The sequence below is a fragment of the Schistocerca serialis genome, chromosome 4 (genome assembly GCF_023864345.2).
Source record: "Schistocerca serialis cubense isolate TAMUIC-IGC-003099 chromosome 4, iqSchSeri2.2, whole genome shotgun sequence".
NCBI lineage: Eukaryota > Metazoa > Arthropoda > Insecta > Orthoptera > Acrididae > Schistocerca > Schistocerca serialis.
Window position 1 is genome coordinate 579,681,966 of NC_064641.1, and position 24,341 is coordinate 579,706,306.

At 40.7% G+C, this 24,341-nt stretch overlaps 1 protein-coding gene across 1 annotated transcript in view; it reads left to right on the forward strand.

The window, feature by feature from the left end:
• The window catches only part of LOC126474030 (solute carrier family 22 member 7-like), a 95,575-nt gene that overhangs the window by 17,191 nt on the left and 54,043 nt on the right, over nt 1-24,341 (forward strand). Inside the window, exons 2-3 of the mRNA XM_050101437.1 lie at nt 20,122-20,396; nt 20,651-20,878. Of these exons, the coding sequence (XP_049957394.1) occupies nt 20,122-20,396; nt 20,651-20,878 (503 nt within the window). The remainder of the gene's footprint in view (nt 1-20,121; nt 20,397-20,650; nt 20,879-24,341) is intronic.

The window sequence follows — 24,341 nt, forward strand, 5'->3', positions numbered from 1 at the left end:
AAGTGTCATAATTAAACTTTCCCTATTTAACACGTTATAACACGGAAATTAAGTACCATACGAGTACTAAACTTGGTGGCATTAATTTCAAGCACATGGGAAGAGAAATAATGCAGAATCGAGGGGCCCAATATGGCGCCCATCAGTTTCCAAACAGTCCGAAAGTGAAGAATTGCATTCCGCCCAGCAGAACGAAGCATGTCCAGAGATATGCTGGCTACCTCTGTTGATATGCTGCGCTTCAGATCAGGGTATGCGTGGATGTTCGAATGGTTATCGCTGTCCTTCAGGTAGCTCCACAACCAGAAATCACAGGGAGTGAGATCAGGTGATCGTGCCGGCCAAGCATTTGGAAACTATTGGCTGATAATTCGATCGTTTCCAAGTGTGTTTCGGAGAAGCAGGTGAACTTCACGAGCGATGTGCAACGGGGCCCAATCTTACATAAAGACTGTTGGGTTCAATGCGTCTCTCTCCTGTAGAGTGGGTCTGACATCCTGCGTATCGCAACAACGCTGGCCAGTCACACTGCACGTCTTTGGTCCTTGAGCGCCAACCTGTTTAAAAAAGATTGGGCCAATGATGAAGATCTCCACACTCGGCAGTTCTGTATGCACACCTCACTCGTCAGAAAAAAATGAGCTTCGTTTGTCAGTAGGATGGTCCAGGGCCAGCCTTCGTTAAATTCAACCCTGGCGAGAAGAGTCTACACGACGTTGTGGGTCCTGTGGTGCAAGCTTCTGTACGATATGGATCTTGTATGGTTACCATTTGAGAATGGTTCGAAGCACCTTCCATACAGTAGACCATCGGATATTCAACTGTACACAGAACGCGCACTACCTGACGATCGGGAATTGCGCGCAGCGTTGCCTGCCATAGCAACAAAAATTTCATCAACCACTTGTGTTGCAACCGGTCGTCGGCCTCTTCACGGAGCGACACCCTGTTCGCCAGTTCATTCGTGTGCCGTTTAATGATATATTTTTCTCGGTCTATATTTTTCTAGGTACATTCAGTGGCATATGTAGCTACTGTCTGCGAAGTGTGTAGTGAACAGAGGTTGCAGTAAAGAAGTAATAAATTAAAACGTCATGAACAGTATTTGCGTCCTATCTCCTAAACTATGTGTCATACAATGATACACTTTTCTAGGTACATTCAGAGGCACACGCGGATACCGTCTGCGAAATATCTTGCAAATAGTGCTAGTGGCAAAGACGTAACCTATCTGAACGTCATGCATGATGCGGGAGTTTCCACGCAGCTCAGTGTTTATGACATATCGCCTGAACTATGTGTCGCACAATGATTTAATTTTGCTGCTACATTGAATGGTACACGTGAATAATCTCTGAAAAATGTGTCACAAATCCATTTAGCAGTGAAGAAGAAATAAATTTAAACGTCCTGCCTCAATCGGCAGTTTCACTGCATGAACAGCGAAAATGTACTAAAGGCTAAGTTTTTTTTCCGTTTCATCCTACTGTGGGGGTTGCCAACGAGATAAAGTACTGGATGAATTAAGTCTGGGTGCTCTCGTATTGTGGGCTACGCTGCTGTTTTACTCCCACCCCACCCCTTTGATAGGCAGGTCTTTCCAGACAGTAGGTGATATGTGTAATATGATTGGCTGAAATCTATCCAGTGGTTTAGGAGAAGACGATGATGTGTGGTTAGTGGGGCGCTCAACTGCGCGGTCGTCAGCGCCCGTACACTACAAATGACAAAGACCCAATTTTACACAGTCCATTTTTTTTAGCAGTCCAGTCTATCCACAGCACGAATGATGATGATGTAATGATGAGGATAACACAAACATCCAGTCCCCGGGCAGAGAAAATCTCCAAGCTGGCGGAGAATAGAACCCGGGACCCCGTGATCCAGAGGCAGCAACTCTAGCCGCTAGACCACGAGCTGCGGAATTAGGATAAGATGAAGAACATACATACATGCGTACATATAAACAGGCATCCATAAGTACATCGATTTTTATAACACGTACTGGATGACGCTAAGGTAGACAGTAATGCAATGTAATTATATGTGGTGCCTACGCAGAACCTGCTCCACAGGTTTGAGGATACCTGAGGTGATATGATAGTAGAAACTTTGATGTCCTCCAAATGTCTCCTCGTGGATAGCAAACCCAGAGCTACTGTAAATAACTAATTAGGACAGATCACATTTCTCATCAGCGTATTAACAGTCCTTCCAACGACAATAGTACTTCTACTCATTGTAAGGCAACTCTGCCTGTGTTTTGTGGCTGACTTCAGTTCCTGGAGTAAATTAACGTGCAAATACGCTTGTCTCTTCAGTTACTACTCTTTCAAACATAACTTATGTTATTTGTTCCATCTCTTACTCTGATAACACAGATAATACATCAATTGCGATCGCATATTCAGCAGTTAGTGGGAGGGGGGCAGGGAGAGTGACAACATAATGACACAATCGATTAATCTGAAAGTGTATAGCGCGTTCAGTCCATCCGAACGAGAGTTGTTCAAACTAAACTGACAGGCCTGGATCGCTTTAGTCAGTTCAGAGAGAACGGACAGTAATCGGTGGCGATTTAAAACAGGAAATCTTCCAGGTGTGCCTTGTTGGCTATATCGCCAGAGAAACGTCCGCGTGGACGCATATATCCGAACTCGACACCTGGTTAGCCAATGAGAAATAGCCGCAAATCACCGAGACGGTGCCTAAGCTACGGAATGTTGTAGAGTTCCACTATTATCTACGAGGCTTTTTGGTTAACACTTTCAAAGGGTGATGCATGAAGAAAAAATGCTTCTTGCCATATGTGCTAATCCATAGTGCATTCTGAGTTACTGTGTGCTATCTGTTTCGTTAGATTCAAAGACTAGAACATGGGAAGGATCCCTGATTGGAAATGGAGAGGAAAAAAGTCCTATGAACATGTGTCCGGAAATGCGTAGTTTTCACGGCAGATGGAGTTGACGAATGGCAGTCCCTCTAACGATGCGCCACCTGTTCCTTTTGTCTTGCAAGCTGTGTGATTGACGCACGGTACTGTAAGCAACAGAATGTTACTGCATTCATGTCGCTAACAAGCCGAGATGGCGTCTGTGTACGACCAATCAGATGGAAACGGCAGAGAGGCAGCATGGCTGTACCAAAACAAATACCCTCACAGACACTAAACACATCATGCAACATTTCACGTCTTTTTTGGACGTTTCTGTGATCATCGGTCCTTGTAGACAGACGAACGTGCAGGGAGGCGGAGGACTGTGCATACACCAGATTTTGAGCTTGTACTACGGTTCGTAGAACCCGGTCCTCCATATCTGGTGTATGCACGGTCTGCCGCCTCCCGGCACGTTCGTCCGTCTGAAATGACCCATGATCACACACAAATGTAGAAAATAAGTATGTCAACTATTAGGAATACATATTGACGCCAAAGTCAGTTGGGAAGAGCATGATTTCAAATGTGTGTGAATTCCTAAGGGACCACACTGCTGAGGTCATCGGTCCTTAGACTTACACACTACTTTAACTTACGCTAAGAGCAACACACACACCCTTGCCCGAGGGAGGACTCGAACCTCCGGCGGGATTGGCCGCGCTATACGTGACATGACGCCTGTAACCGCGCGCCCACTCCGAACTGCATCAAATGGCTCAAATGGCTCTGAGCACTATGGGACTTAACATCTGAGGTCATCAGTCCCCTAGACGTAGAACTACTCAAACCTAACTAACCTAAGGACATCAACCACACCCATGCCTGAGGCAAGATATGAACCTGCGACCGTAGCAGCAGCGCGGTTCCGGACTGAAGCGCCTGGAACCGCTCGGGCACAACGGTCGGCCGCTCTGTATCGCATGAGTGTCCCACATCATGCGGAAACTAAGAAATATGGTCGTTAACAATTATCTTCATATGATATATTACAAGCTCTTTCAGTCACATATCACATATGGTCCACTCAATTGAGGACATTCTCCTCTAATCAGTAATTCCTTAAAAGACCAAAAAACCGTTCATGCAATATGCACGGCTGGTACTATACAGCACTGTGACCCTCTGTGTACCAGCCTTAGCATACTAACAACGGTGAGACTATAACTCTATGTCTGCACTTTTTTGTCAGGAAAAACATTTAAGAGTGTGGTATAAGAAAAACATTTCACAATCATGACACTAGTAATAAGCCAAAGATTGGCATTGCAAGGCACAGGATAACAACAACAGGAAATTCCCATAAACTCAGTACCCTCAAAGCCTTTAACAAGTTTCTTCTCGCTGCTTGATCCATAAAAAAAATCAAAATTAAAATATGACTGACAGAAACAAATTCATGTTACAATATAAAAGAGTTATATGGTCTGGACAATGTTGATTGTAATATCTAAGATTATAGCTGTATGTAAGACACTTAAATTTTTACATGTAATGTGAACATTAATTTTAATATGTTGATTGTAACTGCAACCTGCTATTATTGAGAAAGCTTGTATGTGGTCAACGGCAAATACAGAATCTGAATCTGTACTGAACAGGTGTCTCTGTGGTCAAATACAACAGTACAAAATGCAGCCGAATCCTGTATTTCCATATGTCTTCAAGAACGCATTCCCTTAGTGTTTCCATATTTTTGTCTAACCCCAGCAACAGGCCCCATGGGCACCCACAGAAATTTTTCCAAGAGTGAGTAATATTCCAGAATCGGAGTTTTACATGTAAATGTATCGGTATGTTACAAATCATGTCGTTCACCAAAAACTAAATTCGACAAGAAGTACACAAAACTTTTACTACTTCCAACGACAAATCGTTATCCAATTAGTGTTTTGAAGTACATTTCTTTGATACCGAAAAGGTGGCATATACGACCATTTCACCGGTGTACCGTGAATATCAGGAACCTGGTAAAACATCAAATCTCCGACATGCTGCGGCTGGCAAAAAATCCAACAAGAACGGGACCAACGATGACGGGAAATGATCGTCCAACGTGACAGAAGTGCAACCCACCGCAAACTACTGCAGTTGTCAGTGTTGGGCCATCAGCAAGTGTCAGCGTGCGAAACGTTCAACGAAACATCATCGATATGGGTTTTTGAAGCAGAAGGCCCACTCATGTACACTTGATGACTGCACGACACAAAGCTTTGCGCCTCCCCTGGGACCCTCAACACCGACATTGGACTGTTGATAACTGTAAAGATGCCTGGTCGGACGAGTCTCGTTTCTAATTTTATCGAGCTGATGGACGTCTACAAGGGGCAACCTCATGAATCCATGGACCCTGCGTGTCAGCAGAGGACTGTTCAAGCTGGTGGAGGCGTGGGACGTGTGCAGTTGGGGTGATGTGGGACCCCTGAACATCTAGATACGATACTGACCAGAATTAACTCCTACGTGGACTTAATAATTTGAAAAAAAAATAATTGCATTCTCAGTGACGTATACAGAAAAAAATGTAAAACACGCATCTGTTTTGGTCGGATCTCGCATCACAAACTGCCACTAGCTTGTATGATCACTTCACAAACTGGGAGAAATGTATACATTCACAATAACAAATAAATATTAAAAAAGCAAACCGTGCATCTGTCCTCGTCATATCCTCTACCATCACAACCCAAGTAGAGTATACAAATATGTAAACTCTTTCTTGAGGCACTTATGGAGAGAAATGCAGGGATCCGATGATGCAACCTTTTGCCAGCACACATTCTATCACAAGGAGAGGACGCTGCAAAGACAGAAATCACCACCCTCCTCACGCATTGCTGCCACAATATACTGTAGAACTTTCGGCGGGGAAGGACCCGGGTTCGATGACCGGTACCTCCCCGGTTTTTTTTTTTTTTCCTGTGGTAGGAAGACCTGGAAAGGGATTCACTCAGCCTCGTGAAGCCAGATTAGGAGCTGCTCGTATAAAGAAGTAGTGGCATCATCAAGATTGATCATCTGGCTGTAGCGGCCGGAAGGATTGGCGGCATACTTTGATTACACATGTCTAAGATCACAGATCGCTCATCGTAGTGCCTTGTAGGCAGCAGTCGACCAGTCGGAACAGGCTTAAACACTAATTCATAAAAGGTGTTTGCTCTCATTGAGAGTAACAGCACTATGGAGAACTTACATTAGTTGTCCCCTGATGCTGAAAGTTTGAAGTTGCGACTTTGTCGCGACACGTTCTGTGTACAGGTAGCCGCTGCTGCTCTACGCTCTTTTCGAAGATAGAGAATCTTTTTAAGGTCTCTATCTCCTATATCTCCTACAAAAACAATGTAATGCCAATAATGACATCAGAAATATGTTCTACATTTGAACCTCTTCAGGGATCATTTGTGGCCCTTGTGCTCCCATAAGCTGGCTACCCAGTTCCCAGATTTCGATCGTCAGCTCTTATGGAAAGAGATATATTTTGAGACTGAGGACAGTTAGTGACTGCCTGTAGATGTACATTTCAGATCGTAATTTATATTATCTTGCAGGAGAATTTCGCTACAATGATTTGTTATTCTGTCCTTTGAACGACTGTAAATTGTATGGAGTATCAGTCTGCAGGTGAAATGATTATACCCTTCAAAGCTAGAAGCAGGTCAAAACAATATACAAAGTATACAGAGAAAAAGCGTCGTTTCAAATTATAGGTATACTCCAGATGAGATGGATACGCGATATTAATTCAAATGTACCAAGGAAGAAGGCAGAACAGAATGTCACCTCATGCTTTAACTTCGGTACTATTGGGAACACTGTAGTAAGAATTTCCCAGGTGCTAGAAGGAAAATTTCACAATCTAATTCTTTAAATCTACTCACAGAAATACCACTGCATTCAAATCGGAAGGAAAAGGAAATTCTTGTATTGAGAAACATAACATGGAACAGCCTGCAGAGAGTAAATTGACTAACAGCAAAGCTCCAGTAAAATCAGGCCGAGTTCCTATGTCTATTGCTACTATTAATGAAAGTGTAACAATTGTGCGACGGGTGGACATGAATATTGTCCACGTGGAATCTACCTCTATTGGAGTACATCAACTGATATCTAAACTTCCTGGCACATTAAAAATGTGCGCCAGACCGAGACACGAACCTGGGAGCTTTCCCTGTCGCGGGCAAGTGCTCTAGCAACTGAGTTACCAAACAAACGAGTCACGCCCTTACTTCACAATTTTAATTTGCTAGGACGTTTCATCAGCGCACAATCCGCTGCAGACCGAAAATTTCATCACTGTCGAAAGATGGGAAATGAAGCGCCACGCTCGCTTAAAAACAGAGCCTATATGCGATAGTGTGATACAATAATTTTATGGGTGAGGTAGACATGACTGACAGGATGGTGGCACACTATGAAGAGCAAGAAGCATTATTTCTTTTCATGTTTATAATGTTTCACTAGTAAATGTATGGAGTCCTTTCAAAAGAGGCACGGAAAAAGTGGAATGGAAGGCTTCATTTGTAATAACAACTATAAAGCTTCGAATTTTGCAAAGGAAGCGTGAGAGACCATTGATGAGAATAGAACTCTCCGGATGTTCCCCGGATACAAAGGTGGGTAGAAAAGACCATTACCCCGCAAAAAGACTGAATGTAGCAATTCTTCTAAGCGCAAGGATCAAAAACTGCAAATGACGAACCATATGTATTTACAAAAAATATAAAGTGGCAGTTTGCTCATAGTGCCTGGATTTCTTCTACAGTAACTAATATAAACCAATGCTTGGTGGCTGAATTTTGCTTTTATTTACATTTCTTGGTTTCTTTATAGTATTGCACCATGGTTACTCTCATAAACCTGATTTGCGCAATGTACACAAACATGGCCATTTATTATTTTCATTGGTGAACAGTAACGAAAAATATATTCGTATGACTTCCGACCACCTGAAACTTAGTGTTTAACGTGTCTGAATTTAAATTATTAAAGAAAGTTCGTTTATGGCAGGAGCCGTGTTTTTCTTGAAACAGGGAAATTTGTGGTGCTTAGACAGTGGCATACTTCACAATTGACAGACACAATTCTTTGCACAACGGGCGTGGCAGCACAGTGGAATCCGAGAGCACTGGCGTTACACTGACGCAGGCGGACTTGGCTGACCGGTGGCGGCAGCGCCTGACCGGCTCGCTGTCAAAAGCCACAAACTTTCAATCGGGCTACAGGAGCTACGGTAGATCCTCATTTATCATTCCCTCATTAATCTGGATCTCCGGCTCATCCAGATCGTCTTCTTTCGTACAGACCAGTTAAGTACCCAGAGTTGCAAGCGTATGTTTTCATTCCAGTCTTCTACCTATCTCTTCCTTTCCCTCCTCTCAGTCCATCTCTTTCACCGCTCTCTCTGTCCACCTCCTCCAACCCCACTCTTTGTCCATCTCATCCTGCCCTCTCCTCTTCCCTCTCTCTATGCCCAACTCCGTCTTCCCCCTGTCTATTCTCTCCTCTTTTCTTTCTATCTCCACCCCCTCCTCTCCGCTGTCACAGACCAATCCCCCTCGTCCGCCTCTTTCTGTCCATCTTACCCCCACTCCACCTTAGGTCTCTGTCCAGCTTCTCTTTCCTTCCTCTGCTCCTCTACCCTCTCTCTAGCCATCTTCTCCTTCCCCTTTCTGTGTCCATTTTCTTCTTCCTCCTCTGTGTATTGCCATCTCGTCCTTCCTCTTTTGTGTCTGCATTATCAGCTCCATCCCAACAGGAGGTTGCTAGTTCTTACCCTCAGATAGCAGTAATACGTCTATTAAATCTGGTTAAAAGCGACCCTAATGTTTAGAAGGGGCTCTTTACCCGTAGATTTGACGGTTTACACGAATGTCGTATATTTAAAATATTTCACGAGTCACTGTACATATATCCCAACTGTATGTATGTCGAATTTTGTTCTGCAGTTTCATTTCCAAACAGTGCAATCTTTATAACGTCATAACACCTGAACTATGTGCTGTACAATGATATAATTTTGCATTTACATCCTGAGGTATACGTGAATATGTCTAGTGTTGCGAATACACTTAGTATCGAAGAGGTAAAAAAATTGAAACCTCGAGGCTCATGCAGCAGTTTCAGAGCATAAAGAGCGACAGCGTGGTAACGGAATTAACTTTTTCCGTTTCGTCGTTTTATGGGGAATATCAGGGAGGCAAAGTTTCGTAAAGGATTGAAATTATGTGTAACGTTTGCTCCAAATCACTACCTGCTCTCACACTTGAATACTGGATCAATAAAATATGTGTATTAGCACGTCGTGGGGCACACCCCTTTGAGAGTAAGTTGTTTCCTACTCGCACACTTACACTTACACGGTGAGTCTAAGTGATATGTGTACCAATTTTGGTTTAACTCGTCAGCTGGTTTAGGAGAAGTTATGGAACATACTTAAATACACACATTATTACATACGTTTAAAAATACGTACATCCATTTTTGTGGTATGTATGGGTACTATACAGCTCATTGACTCATCTACAAACTTTATAGGCAGCTCAGATATAGTTGTTAATGGAGTAAATGACTATGCGAAATGAATATCAGGCTGATTGTGGTACGATTTCTGATGACGAAATTATAAGGCTTTTACCATCTGCAGACATCGACGATGGTGAAGCTGATGTTCAGTCTAAAGACATTATGACACAATTAAGCAACAATCCAGGTTGAAACTATAACGGTTTACTTAGAACGCAGGGCGAAACACCATAGGCCAAACTAATGCTCGGAAATGCATGAGTGTTCGTGCTGCACATAAACGGCATACGAATCTTGCTCAAAAGGAGATTCAGTGTGTTTTCTCCAATTTTTTGTCAAAATATGAATAAAAATTGTACTGTTTACGTGAAATTAATTATAACATCTGTATCTGTGGAACTTAATCCTGAAATGTGTATGTGTATACGTGTGTGTGTGTGTGTGTGTGTGTGTGTGTGTGTGTGTGTGTGTGTTCGTGTGTGAATTTTTGAAAAAGCTTCTACCACTCTCATATCTTGTGATTAGCAAGCCTCAATAGCCAAGTGATACGCAAAATAATGGCCATGAAATATTTCATAACGCTGACTCAAATAAATACCTCTCAACTAGTCACCCAATACTCATTTTCATGCATAACACAACAGGATGGTAAGGGCTTGCATATTTGAAGATAACACTGAGTTCGTAAGTGAATAGTTTAGTGGAAGCACCATAATGGCTAACACGTGTTAGCTTCTACTTATAGTCATCTGTTCTGTTATGAGGGAATTTCCCCAATCATGATGTATCAACTCACAGCGAATACAGTAAATAATTATTTGAAAAATCATTTAATAGTGCTCCAGTATGTCTTGTACGTTAAATGACAATTAATCCGTGTCGAAGAGATACCACACAAACACGCCAGCAACCGAGAACATAGGAACATGCATCGTCTTACCATATCGATTTCCAGAAAAACTAACTAGCGTGTAAAGAGTTGCACTTAATTCTATAGTTGGGCTCCAACCATGGGTCACTGCCCGTAAATTTAATCATCAGAATGACTTTCAACACAGATTTATGTCTAGCTACGGTCACGACAACAAGATGGTGACACCCTATGTATGATTCATGTTAAGTATAGCGTGAAGAGAAGGAATGATCTTTCTTGTAAATCACGACGCAACACATTTCGTTGATCATAAATGTATTACTCCTCTTAAGTGTGGACACAGATTTCAATCTCGTGATGACAATCCTACTCTCAATACTCTCTACAAAAACGAAGCCACTAATGTCATCCATACAAAAGAGAACTCGCATTTCTTGCATCTTTAACATCTAAAAAATGAAGACGTAACAGATGGAAATGATCTTAAAGCGACGCACCAACCAGCCTCCCACTACTTAATAAGTTGCAGTCTCTATGAGCCTACGCAGCTGCACATGAATACTCGGAAGTAGATCGACGCGAGGATATACGAATGAACTACCTGATTAACCTTAAACAGCGTATTTTAGCATTGAAAATAAATTAAAATGATCTCATCGGTTATCTTATACGTCGTACAGCCTGTTCAGAACGATGGCTCTCCATCAGTATATGCGATTTTATCAGAGTAGCATGGCTGCTCAGATACAGCTCTGAAACCGGACACGTCGTAATACTTCAAGGCACTGTACAATGAATGTAATGCAACTCCATCGGGCTCTAACAGTTGAGATCTTTTTAAATTATAAGAGAGACAAATAGACACATATTTGTTTGTTATAGATTGTCCTATGTCATGACTTTTTACTTGCTCTTCATGGGAAATATACAAACATCAAAAAAAGTTTTGCATCAATTCGGTTCCGAGCGTTCTGGAACCTGCACAGAAAACTGGAATAGAGATCAACGTAAATATCATTTCCGCCCTTATTATTGCCCAAGAAAACCACACATTGCATGTTGTACTACCATACAACGAGACCTTCAGAGGTTTCTTTAAAGTCAGTACCACCGTTAGACTGTTGTTTATTTACAGTGTTACATTTACTCTTACACAATCATGATTTCGGAGTGCCATTCTGAAGTGTTTTAAGTGTTATAAATTGCCTAAGATGGCATACTGTCGTATTAAAATAAACTATTAGACACATTGTCTAAGAATCGATATTTCTGGCAGAGACTACTGCTTTGTTTCATTACTGAGTACATCATCTTGACTTCAGAGGTGGTAGTCCAGATCGCTGTACACGCCGGTAACTCTAATACCACGTGCACGTCCTCTTGCGTTGATGCATGCCTGTATCCTGTATCCACAAGTTCATCAACGCACTGTTGGCCCAAATTGTGCCACTCCTCAATCGTGATTCGGCGTAGATCCCTCAAAGTGGTTAGTGGGACATGCCGTGCATAAATAGCCCTTTTCAATCTATCCCAGGCATGTTCGATGCGGTTCATGTCTGCAGAACATTCTGGCCACTCTAGTCGAGCGATGTCATTATCCTGAAGGAAGTCATTTTCAAGATGTGCACGATGGAGGCGCGAATTGTCGTCCATGAAGACGAATGCCTCGCCAATAAACTGCCGATATGGTTGCACCATCAGTTGGAGGATGGTATTCACTTATCCTACAGCGTTACGGCGCCTCCAATGACCACCAGCGGCGTACGTCGGCCCCACATAACGCCACCCCAAAACGGCAGGGAACCTCCACCATGCTGCACTCGCTGGACAGTATCTCTATGGTGTTCAGCCTGACCAGGTTGTCTCCAAACACATCTCCGACGGTTGTCTGGTTGAAGGCATAAGCGACACTCATCGGTGAAGAGAACGTGATGCCAATCCTGAGCAGTCCATTTGGCATGTTGTTGGGCCTATCTGTACCGCGCTGCATGGTGTCGTGGTTGCAAAGTTGTACCTCACCAAGGACGTCGGGAGTGAAGTTGAGCATCATGCAGCCTATCATGCACAGTTTGAGTCGTAACACGACGTCCTGTGGCTCAACAAAAAGCATTATTCAACATGGTGGTGGTACTGTCAGAATTCCTCCGAGCCATAATCCGTAGGTAGCGGTCATCCACCGCAGTAGTAGCCCTTGGGCAACCTGAGAGAGGCATGTCAATGACAGTTCCTGTCTCTCTGCGTCTCCACCATGTCCGACCTACATCGCTTTGGTTCACTCCGAGACGCCTGGATACTTCCCTTGTTGAGAGCCCTTCCTGGCACAATGTAACAATCCGGACGCGATCGAACAGTGGTATTGACTGTCTAGGCATGGTTAAACTACAGGTAACACGAGGCGTGTATCTCCTTCCTGGTCGAATGACTGGAACTGATCGGCTGTCTGACCCCCTCCCTCCAATAGGCGCTGCTCATGCATGGTTGTTTACATCTTTGGGCGTGTTTAGTGACATATATGAACAGCCAAAGGGACTGTGTCAGTGATACAGTATCCACATTCAACATCCGTCTTCAGGAGCTCAAAGAACTAGGGTGATGCAATACTTTTTTTGATGTGTGTAATTTCAGATTTATTACAATTTCAGGCCCGTTCTAAATGTGAAATTATGACATGATTATAACAGACTTGATTCTTGAATGAAACGCAGTGCACATAGTTTTACAATAAATAATAAATAACAATTATGTCAGATCATGCCAACATGAATTATAACATAGACATGAATTATGACTTACAGCATTTAACCTTAAAACAGTTTATGAAATATATTTTTATGAGTTATTGCGCTGCATGAAATTTCAATACTTTTCTTGTAAATAGTTTACAAAACCTGTAGCTAGTTTGAGAACTACTTCGAACGTATTGTACAAAAATTATGACAAAATTGTTTGTACATCTTTCTCTCACTGATTACAATACATGAGCATAAACCAATATACCATCTATTAATGCAATGTACTCCTTTTATGTTTGCTATAGATGGTTCTGCGGCGTTAGCTGTAAGTATCTTTGACAGAATCATGTAGCTATTTGCAGTTGTCAGGCTGCAGTACTTGTTGTTTCAGTTACTATTATGTGACATGTGACAGTGTACCATTACGATCTGGAATCTGTCCACATGTATTTATGGTTTATGGCGTACGATCACATATGTGTAAGACGTTTCCAATACCCACACAATGTAAAATGTGATGTACTTAAGTTTATGGCATACATTTAAGAAGGTTTACCACACTATAATGTGCCATTTCGATTTGTGTAATGTTGTTACCTATGTAGCGATGTATGAACACAATGTTATTCTCTTCTAAGTTGGTATATTTCAAATTCAAGTACCTGCAAATGACACAAAGCTGAAATTAGCTAATTGCACAAATTAAATTAAGAACAGTAATATACAGCCTACAATAGGCCGTGTTTTCTTTTGTAAAAAAACACAATCTATTGCACATTGAGTAACTCAATAGCAAAAGGAAGTCTGGTGCTCCCATATATTTTTCTCAAATTATACTCACTTTTCTCTCTCCTAAATTAACAGTCATTCCTATCTAGGATATCCCTCCGAAGACTCTATCTGTTATTGCCCTATCGACCCTTGTGACAATAACAGGTGAAATCATCAGAAGGATGTCCGCAATAGAAATGAGGGTGTTAATTTTGGCAGACCCTTATGTGAGTCATGTTGTCACAATCATACTTTCTGTATCCCTGTGGGTGTGGGGCAAAGTGACAAAACTGAGCGACCATTCCCTTCACCATGACTCTCAGACTCCATCTCTCGCAATAATCTTTGGAAACGCCCTAGATCATCTTCACACTGGCCCGCAAGAATAATTGGACATATATATGGAAGAAGTTTCATAAGCCAAAGACGTATCAATTCATTTGGACTGTAGGCGTTGTTCAAGAACAGATTTTTTAACATCATACTCCCAAAGAACATATACGTAGACGAAAATAGATGTCTAAATTCGTCATATGATTCGCCAATGCACAAACACACATTGGAGCCCCAGGTAAAGACGCACAAATTGTATCTTACATCGCCAAAGCAAGTTACTGGACGTGAAAAATCATATTGCTCCAGGCAAGAACAAAAATGGATGCCATTTGATGTACTGCTGATCACTTGAAACTTTTTTACACATGAGAAACATAATTATCAAAACAAGATACTTCATCACGATTGTATCAACCACAGCAATCATCCACCTTAAATGTATGCTTAATATCGTCTTCAATATTTCACCATCCCTTCTCTACACTGACCTTCAACTCCTCAGAGCTATTTTCTAGCTCTGGTAATAATATAGCATGTGGCATTTGTTCTTGAGTTAGATTAACAACTTCTTGATTGCCCATCAGTAGAAACATTCCTAATTAATCCGTTTTATTCTTTTCGAATTACTCCCTTAAATTTACAAAAACTTTCTTAACTTGTTCAGTAACAACCATTTGAAATTGATTTTGACTCCCTTCAACATTAACAAGTTTACCCTCAGTACTACAAATCTTCCCAGAGAAGTCTGCATACAAGTTCTCTCTTAGTTGTGTATTCAGTTCCGTAAATTTCCCTGTAATTTCTACAATAATTAGTTCGCATTTCGTTCTAAACCATGGATGTGTTCTTCTAGATTGGTAACATTAGCCTGCAATTTATCAATCAATTCCCTTTCACTAGTTTCTTTTCTATCCCCTAATCTCTCACAAGCCCCTCTTTACTTGTTCTCATTAAGTCATCTCACATATACCTGCTGTTCACTTGTACTAGATTCCAAATTCTCACTGAGTCGTTTCCTGTTACTTCTTAACTTTACGCTGTACTCATTACTAGGCCATAAGGTCTCGGTTAAAGATGCAACTAATGCTTTAAGAAAACGCTGGTAAAAAGTAAATGAAGAAACTGAATTATTATACTGTTATTCAACCTGAACGGAATTGGCTGTAGAAGCAGTAGAAGGACCTCCTGATGCACCACAACTGCCAATGGACTCGTGGTTGAATCTCATCAGACCGAGCTACACTCTCATTCATCGTAATACTACTCCACTAGCACTCCGTCTTCAGGCCACGAGTGGCCTACCGGGACCATCCGATAGCCATGTCATCCTCAGAGGAGGATGCGGATAGGAGGGTGTGGGGTCAGCACACTGCTCTCCCAGTCGTTATGATGGTATTCTTGACTGAAGCCGCTACTATAAGGTCGAGTAGCTCCTCAATTGGTATCACGAGGCTGAGTGCACCCCGAGAAATGGCAACAGTGCATTGTGGCTGGATGGTCACCCATCCAAGTGCCAGCCACGCCCAACAGCGCTTAACTTCGGTGATCTCATGGGAACTGGTGTATCCACTGCGGCAAGGCCGTTGCCCATATTAATACTACTAGTCTCCTGAAGTTCAATATCTACATCACTGACGACAGCATACACTCCTTGACTTCCAGATATAATAACTGACTCACAATTAAATATATTATGATCTCTCTGAGTAGCAGCCCTGCACAAGACACCATGATCAGAATATTCCGTTACCTCAGCTTTCTTACCTTTCTTGTTTTCATTATTTTTCATTCTGTCACAACAATTAAAACAAACAATAAAATTGTTGACTAGCCTTACAAGATTACACTAAATCACACAAATACAGTATTCACAAGTCAAATAATTGACACCAAGAGAAAAACAATTTGCCACTGTGATGCCATAATTTCTATTCAAAAGGACAAAGTAATGACATAAAACAATAGTAAATCAGTGCTTCTTGTCTCTATCTCATATTTACTGTGGACTTGTCCATCATACAAAGAAAATAAATACGTCGATAAACCAATAAACCGTCTCATACTGATCTCACAAGATACCAAGCAGCTAAAAATTTTCACAAGACTAACTCCCCTCGCAAGAAATGATGAAGAATCCACGAACTCACCACAAACCACGTAATTATACCCACAGTGAAGAATAAATCTCAAACTGTCATTTCACTAAAATCAGTGAGCATCCAAAATAGAAGCACAACAAAAATATTTACTACAATAAGAGCTGAAATTTGGGTAAAACATTAATTTAAGATTGAACCACTCAAAAATTCTGTGAAAAGTGTTTACCAAAAGCACTGTCCAGTCATCCACAAGAACCTAAATACTTTCAACAATCTTTCATTGTATTGAACCTCACCTAATACCATGTATGATCCACAACACTCCAAAGCGCAGATAAATTTGCCAAAATCAGCAAATAAATAATCAGGTGACATACATTATAACTTGCTCAGCATATTTAGAATGTTGGAATTATGTGGAAATGATTCATCAATCAGATCTGTAACCAAATTCACTTAGCAAGCTAATCGAGTGAGAGGAGGGAAATTAGGTGGGTTGAAGCTTTCAGTTCACTGTTTCAATCAAAAATTTTTATTTTTTAAGAAGAACTACATTCCAAATTGCTCATTAATACCACCAATCTACGTATTATGCCTAACAATTGCTGGTTATAATGTCCTGTAATAACCGTTTTCTGCTGGAATCTAATGAAATACACAACATCCCCAATCAACAAGTGAAACGTTTGGTACATAAAGACAAAGATATGACGATTTACCTTCTAGACGATACAGAACGGATAAAAAATATAAGATAAAAAATATAACATTAACGTTTCAGAAGAAATCTTAGCAGCACGAATTAATGTTTCCCCAGAACACAAATTAGAGCGATATGACTGCGAGAAATTCAGAGAAAATATGTCACTGCCCTGCCACAAAACTCAGATAATGCCTCCCTATGTATCACAATCTGCACTCTTTCCTATTTCTCAAATAAAAGATAACAATTTTACTGTGTTTTTGACTTCAAAAGAAATATTTTGCGCACTACCTAATGCCACCAAATAGTTTAATATCTTATGTTTTACTAACATAAATGATAGTCCAAATCAGAAATTAAATAGAAATAAACTGCATTCACAGTAGCATCACTGAACTGTTATCACTATATTGTGAGCAATATGTTTAACTCCTGGATTCCACAAGTACAAAAGCGAATATATTGCAAATATATAAAGCTATCTCTGTGTGCAAAATGACCTAAACTCGCAAGAAAGTGAAATATTCTAAAGGTGGGGTAAAACAGTGATAGACGTCACAATCGGTGAAAGTGTTCAGAAAAGCCGTTTACTACCAGAAAATGTCAGGAAATACTTTCTTGGAAATATTTTCCAAAACTGGAAGTTTCATCATATCAGAAAAGAAAAGTCATTACATGAAATAAACTGTAGCAAATAACTTATGATAAAATTCACAGGAATGAAAAAATCCTGGCATTATCATACTAAAATGAAAGGTGTGTGTGTTTGTGTGTGTATAGCTAATAGCTAGTAGCGCCTAATTTCATTATTTTACATAAGCACGACTGATGATAAGGGCCTGCATATCTAAAAATAACACAGAGTGTCTAAGTGAATGATTTTTGCAAAAGCACTAAGTTGTACCGACATGTGTCAATTTACCTCTTATAACAATCTGTTGTGCTATGCGGCAGTTTCCCCTGTCATGTACCCAACAGTTCAGAGTGAATTCAGTAACTAACCACCTGAAAAATCGCTTAATAAAGGTCCAGTACATTAGAAACATCCCCCAGGCTGTGGCTAAGCCATGTCTCCGCAATATCCTTTCTGTCAGGAGTGCTAGTTCTGCAAGGTTCGCAGGAGAGCTTCTGTAAAGTTTGTAAGGTAGGAGACGAGGTACTGGCAGAAGAAAAGCTGCGAGGACGGGGCGTGAGTCGTGCTTGGGTAGTTCAGTTGGTAGAGCACTTGCCCGCGAAAGGCAAGGGTCCCAAGTTCGAGTCTCGGTCCGGAACACATTTTTAATCTGCCAGGAAGTTTCGTCCAGTACATTGTTCTTACCTTGTTCATTTCCTGAAAATGTAACTAGTATGCAATAAGTTTGTACGTAATTTTGTAGTTAGCCTCCAATAATGGCTCACTAAGTGTAAAGTTAATCATCAGAATGACTCTCACTTCAGTCTTCTCTTCGTCTAAGATCACGAAAACAAGATGTCGGTGCTCTGTTTGAGGCACATTAATCAAAACATTAATAGAAGGAATGACCTTTCTAGTAAATCACTATGCAACACAAGTCAATAAATGTATAGTTTCTCATAAGCTTCGACACGAATTACCATCATCTGATGAGAATCCATTTCACAAACCAAGCCTCTATAGTGGAAAAATAATCCAGTACCATTCATAGAAAACAGAACTTGCATCTTTAATACTTAAGAATTGTGCATATAACAAAAAGTATGTGAGTAGCTGAAGTATAACTGCGTGAGGACTAGTGCAAATGGACGGTTTGACTAACCTAGAACGATAGAACGTATATTACCACTGAATACAAATTGGAATAAACTTACCGATCATTTTGGATGTTGTACACACTGTTCAAAAAGATAGCTCTCCATCAGCATGTGCCACTGTATATTGAAACTGATTAAGTCAATATTTCAGAGATAGTTGTAAATAAATACTACGTTTCCTGAAAAGGGCAAAAAATTATGATTAAATGAAAGAGTCAGCATACTGGTTCCTTTCGACACGGGACTCTCTCTTTTTTTCTCGATAGGTAGATTATTGGTATCTTCGATAACCGGCCATTTGTCACATTTGTCATAACCTACAGTTTTTATTTTCTAAAGCTCCCTCAAGTAACGTGGTAGATTCTCCTTCACACTATCTCTTATTCTTCTCAGTGTTTTCCATACGATCCTTTCTCCACCGATTTAGTGAAGATCCTGCTCATTTCTTATTAGTCCACCTAATTTTCAACACCCTTCTATAAAACCATATCTATAACGCTTCGATTCCCATCTTTCACAATCCGTGATTCACTTCCAAACAATGCTGTGCTCTAAACGAACATTGGCAAGATAAGGCTCATGTTGAAACTAGTAGATTTCTTTTGGTCAGGAATGCCCTCTTGATCTACGTTATTGTTCTTCTTACGCCGTGCTTGCTTCGTCCTCCTTTCGTTATTTTCTATCTGTCTACTTCGTGGTCCCGAGTTTTGATGTTAAATTTATCGCTAATCTAATTTCTGGTACTCCTCATTATTTTCGTCTTTCTTCAGTTTACTCCCGGTCCATAATGTTTGCTCACTAGACTCCCCACTCAGAAGGTCCTGCAATTCTTCCTCACTTTCATTGAAGATAGCAGTGTCATCAGACACTTTTATTGTTGACACTCTTTCAGCCTTAATTTTAATCACACTTCTGTACCTTCATTTCCATTATTGCATCTCGGTATATGGATAGAACAGTAGAGTCTGAATCCTGCAACTCTATCTTACACTCTCTTAATTTGTTCGTGTTCTTGGTCTTCCGTTCCTATTTTTCCCTTTTTGTTCTTGGACATATTATATACTGACAGACCTTTCCTGTAGCTTACACTATATTCCTATATTCATGAGAATTCTTTTTTACAGTGGTAAAGTTGTTTTAGATCGACAGAATCTTATGTCCATGTCTTGATTTCTCTTGTCACCAATATCCAGCAGTAGGTCAGAACTGCCTCCCTATGCGTTTGTCTCTCCTGCAGTGAGACTAATCGTCTTTTAACAGTCGATATTTTTTCCGTTCTGAATATTTACAACATTTCAAATTTTCATAAAAGGCTGTTTAATAATTCGATGGTTTCATGTATTCATATGTTTTATTCCAGCTATTTTTTTATGTTGCAGATGACTGCCAAGAACAAAGAAGATGGAACGGAGAGATTAAATACTGTGAATCATCATGAAGTGACATTTGAAGGCATTCTCGAGAAAATTGGGAGCCGCGGCAAGTTCCAAATTCGGCTGAATCTTATTTATGTTGGCCTTTCTGTTCTTGTATGCTCTGTTCCGAGTCAGATGTTTGTAATTTCAATGATGGTGCCTGACCATTGGTGCCACGTTCCTGGGAGAGCATCAGCTAATGTCAGTATCGAAGAATGGAAGAGCATAACAATTCCCAGGTAGACAATATCTGTAGTGCGTTTTTCTTCTTTCCAAGTTGCTCAGTGATTATGGACTATATAATCTATGGCATTACATTTAGCGCTGATATTTCAATATCAATGTTAACCTTCAAATTTTTCATCTACTGAAGCAAAACGAAAAAGTACAGTCTCCACTCAGAGTTAGAGCGACCTGTGATAAAATATGTTATTACTGAGCTACATTGCAATCACTGAGTGTTTCCAGGTGATCACAGTCTGTATGTTTATAGGGAGAATGGCACCTACAGCAAATGCCTTATGTTTACAAGTCTGAACCAAACTAATGAAACAATACCGTGCCAGTACGGTTGGGACTATGATGAGACATGGTTTTCGTCGACTCTGCCATCTCAAGAAAACTGGGTTTGTGGGAAGAAAATGGTAGTCAGTCACACTATGGCAACTGTTCAAGGTCTTTCCGTCATCGTGGGCCTTGCCCTCTGTTACGTAGGAGACAGGTAAGTAGGTTTTACCTTACGTATGTTTTTTGTTGGCTACATAACTTCCTTCTTTTTACTACTAGCATTTCAGACTAAATGAACAATAGAAACCCATCACTACTCAGCTGACATTACCAATAACAAACAAAGCAAACTGATGGGTCAAAGACCATTCCATTGCGAAGTCAATTAGTTACGGAGTACCATCGAGAAACTGACAAAAATAAGACAGAGATGAAAATAATGGCTTTACGAAAATAAGCAGATGATTTTATTTAGCTAACTTTGAATTTAAACGAGTTAGGAGACATTTCTGTAATTTCTCGTATCTCCCCTTTTCTTGAGAGTGAAAGCATCAGTAGCTGTGCGAATGAGCTGACTCGATGTTCATGACTCATCACTGTTCCGTCCGTAAAGTGAAATTCTTGTAAATTCATTTTTTAAAGTGTTTCGTTTATTGGGATGGTCCTGGTTTGATGGGACGGCACAGACCCATCCAAATGCCACTATCTGTCAACGTCAACATTTGAGATAAGGAACGAAGCTGTAACTTCTGTAATAACTCCTTTCAGAATTCAGTGATACTCCCTTATTTAATTGGCAATAGATGCATAAACCAAAACCTTATTCTTTGTTTAAAAGTATAATCATTTGTCTATCATGGCCTCAAATCATTTCTAATTTCTTATTTCAAAATTTGTTATTTAGTAACTCGGAATCTACCTATACATCCTCTAATGAAGCAATATTCAGTATATTAGAATTTTAGTATTTACATCTTCGATTTTTCAATTCTTTTCAGTTTTCGTTTGTGGGGGCCCATTCTTACATATTTATATAGTGTGCGATTCGTTGCAGGAGATGTCTTGAATAGTTGAGATGTGTTATTGCACTCGCGCAGACTCCCGCAACAAGAAAATACCGATTAGTCGAAAATGCCCAACTGTAATTCAAATACTGTTCTATAAAATATGTATTATCCCACGGAAGTAGTGACGTCTTTCAATATACTGCTTTTATACAGAATTTGTATCTTTAATCAAAGTTAGGAAATGCATTCATGGCCTGCCGGTGACACAGCAACCATTTCTCTCCTCAGACCAGCTGTGTTTTCAACCCCAGGTCAAAAATTATCTGATGATGCTCACGACTGATGATAAAAATTGGTAACAATGAATCAAATTGTGAGTGACCCCCAGTTGTTTTACATGAATACTTTAATCAAAGTTGTAATGTTGTAATCAGTTTCTCGTCACAGTACTGCTAGTAAAAGTAAGCAATTAGGCTCTTGAATAAAATGTACTCGGGCTTGCAACCGTGTTAAATGTTTAAAATGTCATTGTCACTGGCAGCGGTCGAGTAGTGTTTGGTCAAAGGCTCGTCGTATTTTAATTACTAAACGCAGCTGGAGGTCGGAGCACATTGCATTCAATATTACCGCCGCGAGACTCAGCAGCTCTGCACAAGGTGGCTTTAAATTTCATTCTTTATTGAGAAATACTTAAAATATGCTTCTAGAATGTTATTTGTAGTGACCATCACCAAACTGAACAGGTCAAGGTCATCTATCCCACTTAGAACATCGTCAGTTGGTAATAATTTCAAATGTTAATAAACATTCCGGAAAAATAATAGATATGTGTATTTCTTAATATGGAATATAACATTAAAGTATTGTGAGATAGGAAATAAAATACCGAAAGCGGTGTGAAATGTCGTCTCTGTTGAATTTGCCTTCTGGTGGATCTAGTAGATACTTCCAGCCAGAAAGTTGTTAAGAAAACTATGAAATTAATTTTGGTAAAATCTGCCAAGTTTTTGGTGTATCGCCACACCTCTGAGAACAATTTATTTACTAAAGAATCCGAGCACCAGGAATTTTGCTCCAAAGGCTTGTCTTGAAAAGACCGAAAATATTACCTTCCTCCCGAAGCGATTACATTATAGCAGCTGTTACAGACGCTTCATAACAATGGCCTATTGTCCACCGTATGCAATAAATGAACAGTCCCCAAAATGTAACTCTCGAGGGAGCAACATCCCTTCGTTACACAAGAAATTTGCGTCCATCTTTATATTTCCTGTGCTAAAAACCGTTGCCTTTTAGAAAGCAAAAAACTGACGTTTCTAAGCTCTCGTGTGGTACTCGACTTCGTGTCGTAGCTGGACACTAAGTTTGCTGGCTGTAAGGTGCTGAATTATAAAATTCTAAGACATTCCTGCGGACCACTTCATTAAGATAGTCAGTCCGTTTGAATAAACCTACTTTCCCGTTTAAATCTTTGTCATGGCGAATAGAAGACAGCACACACGCCTACAACCTTCGGAGAAGTTTCGGTGACGCTAAAACATTGTTCTGTTCTTTCTGAGGAGACTTCACATGCTTCTGCCATCAGTTTTTGTGCTCAACCGATGCTAATGTTTCGTCTCTCTTTTCCGTCACGATCAAGTTTGTCAAAAACCCTTAGGCAATAGATATTACATGTTTTATTTGTTTCCTAACGTCGATTTAGTACGGGCGTCCACAAAAAAGACGCGGACTACCAACTATGGTATGCACAAATGTAGTTTTCCTGTATCACTCTTATCTTCAAAACACAATGAATTCATGGACCACAGCGAAACAGAATACTCGGAAGCAGCGAACTGTGACGCGTGACCAGTCGGTACTTTACATGGCAACAATACAAGGCCAGGAGTGAAGCAGGGTGGGAGTATCGGGGTGAAACGTGCGACCTTGAGTTGCCTGGTTTCGTTATGTCAGCTACAGTAGTTTAGTTATTACGTTAACGCTTACATTGTATAGAGAAAACGATTTTTGTGGTACAGAAAAGATGCACACAAAATCGAAAACACACTGTAAACAAAAGAGAAGTAAATGACGAACCACAAATGAGTTGTACTCGTACGAATGGGACGGAAATAAGTAGACGTGATGTACATCTTTCCCACCGCTGTCCTAGGCATTTTCAGATACGTCCTTGATCTGGAATCTCATCCACTGGAGTAGAATTGTCTTCAGTGATGAGTGCCGCTTCGAACCGAGCCTCGATGACCAATGACGACGTGTCTTGAGACGGCCCAGACAGTCGTGGAATTTCAACATGACTGTCACCCACCATACGGCTTGCAACCAGAAGTTATGGTCTGGGCTGCCATTTCTTTCCATAGCAGGACCACTTTGGTTGTCATACACAACACACTTAGAGCACAGCGGTACGTCGACGATATGCTACTCCCCGTCGTCTGTTGCCCTTCATGGTAAGCCAACCTTGGCTTACATTTCAAGAAGATAATGCCCACCCGCACGCGGCAAGAGGTTCTACAGCTTGTCTTCGTTCTCGCCAAATACTGCCTTGATCACCAAGGTCGCCGGATTTCCCCCAGTTTAGAACGTTTTCTGAATCATTTGCAGGGCCCTTCAAACATCTCAGGATTTTGACGATCTAACACTCCAATTGGACATAATTTTGCACTATAT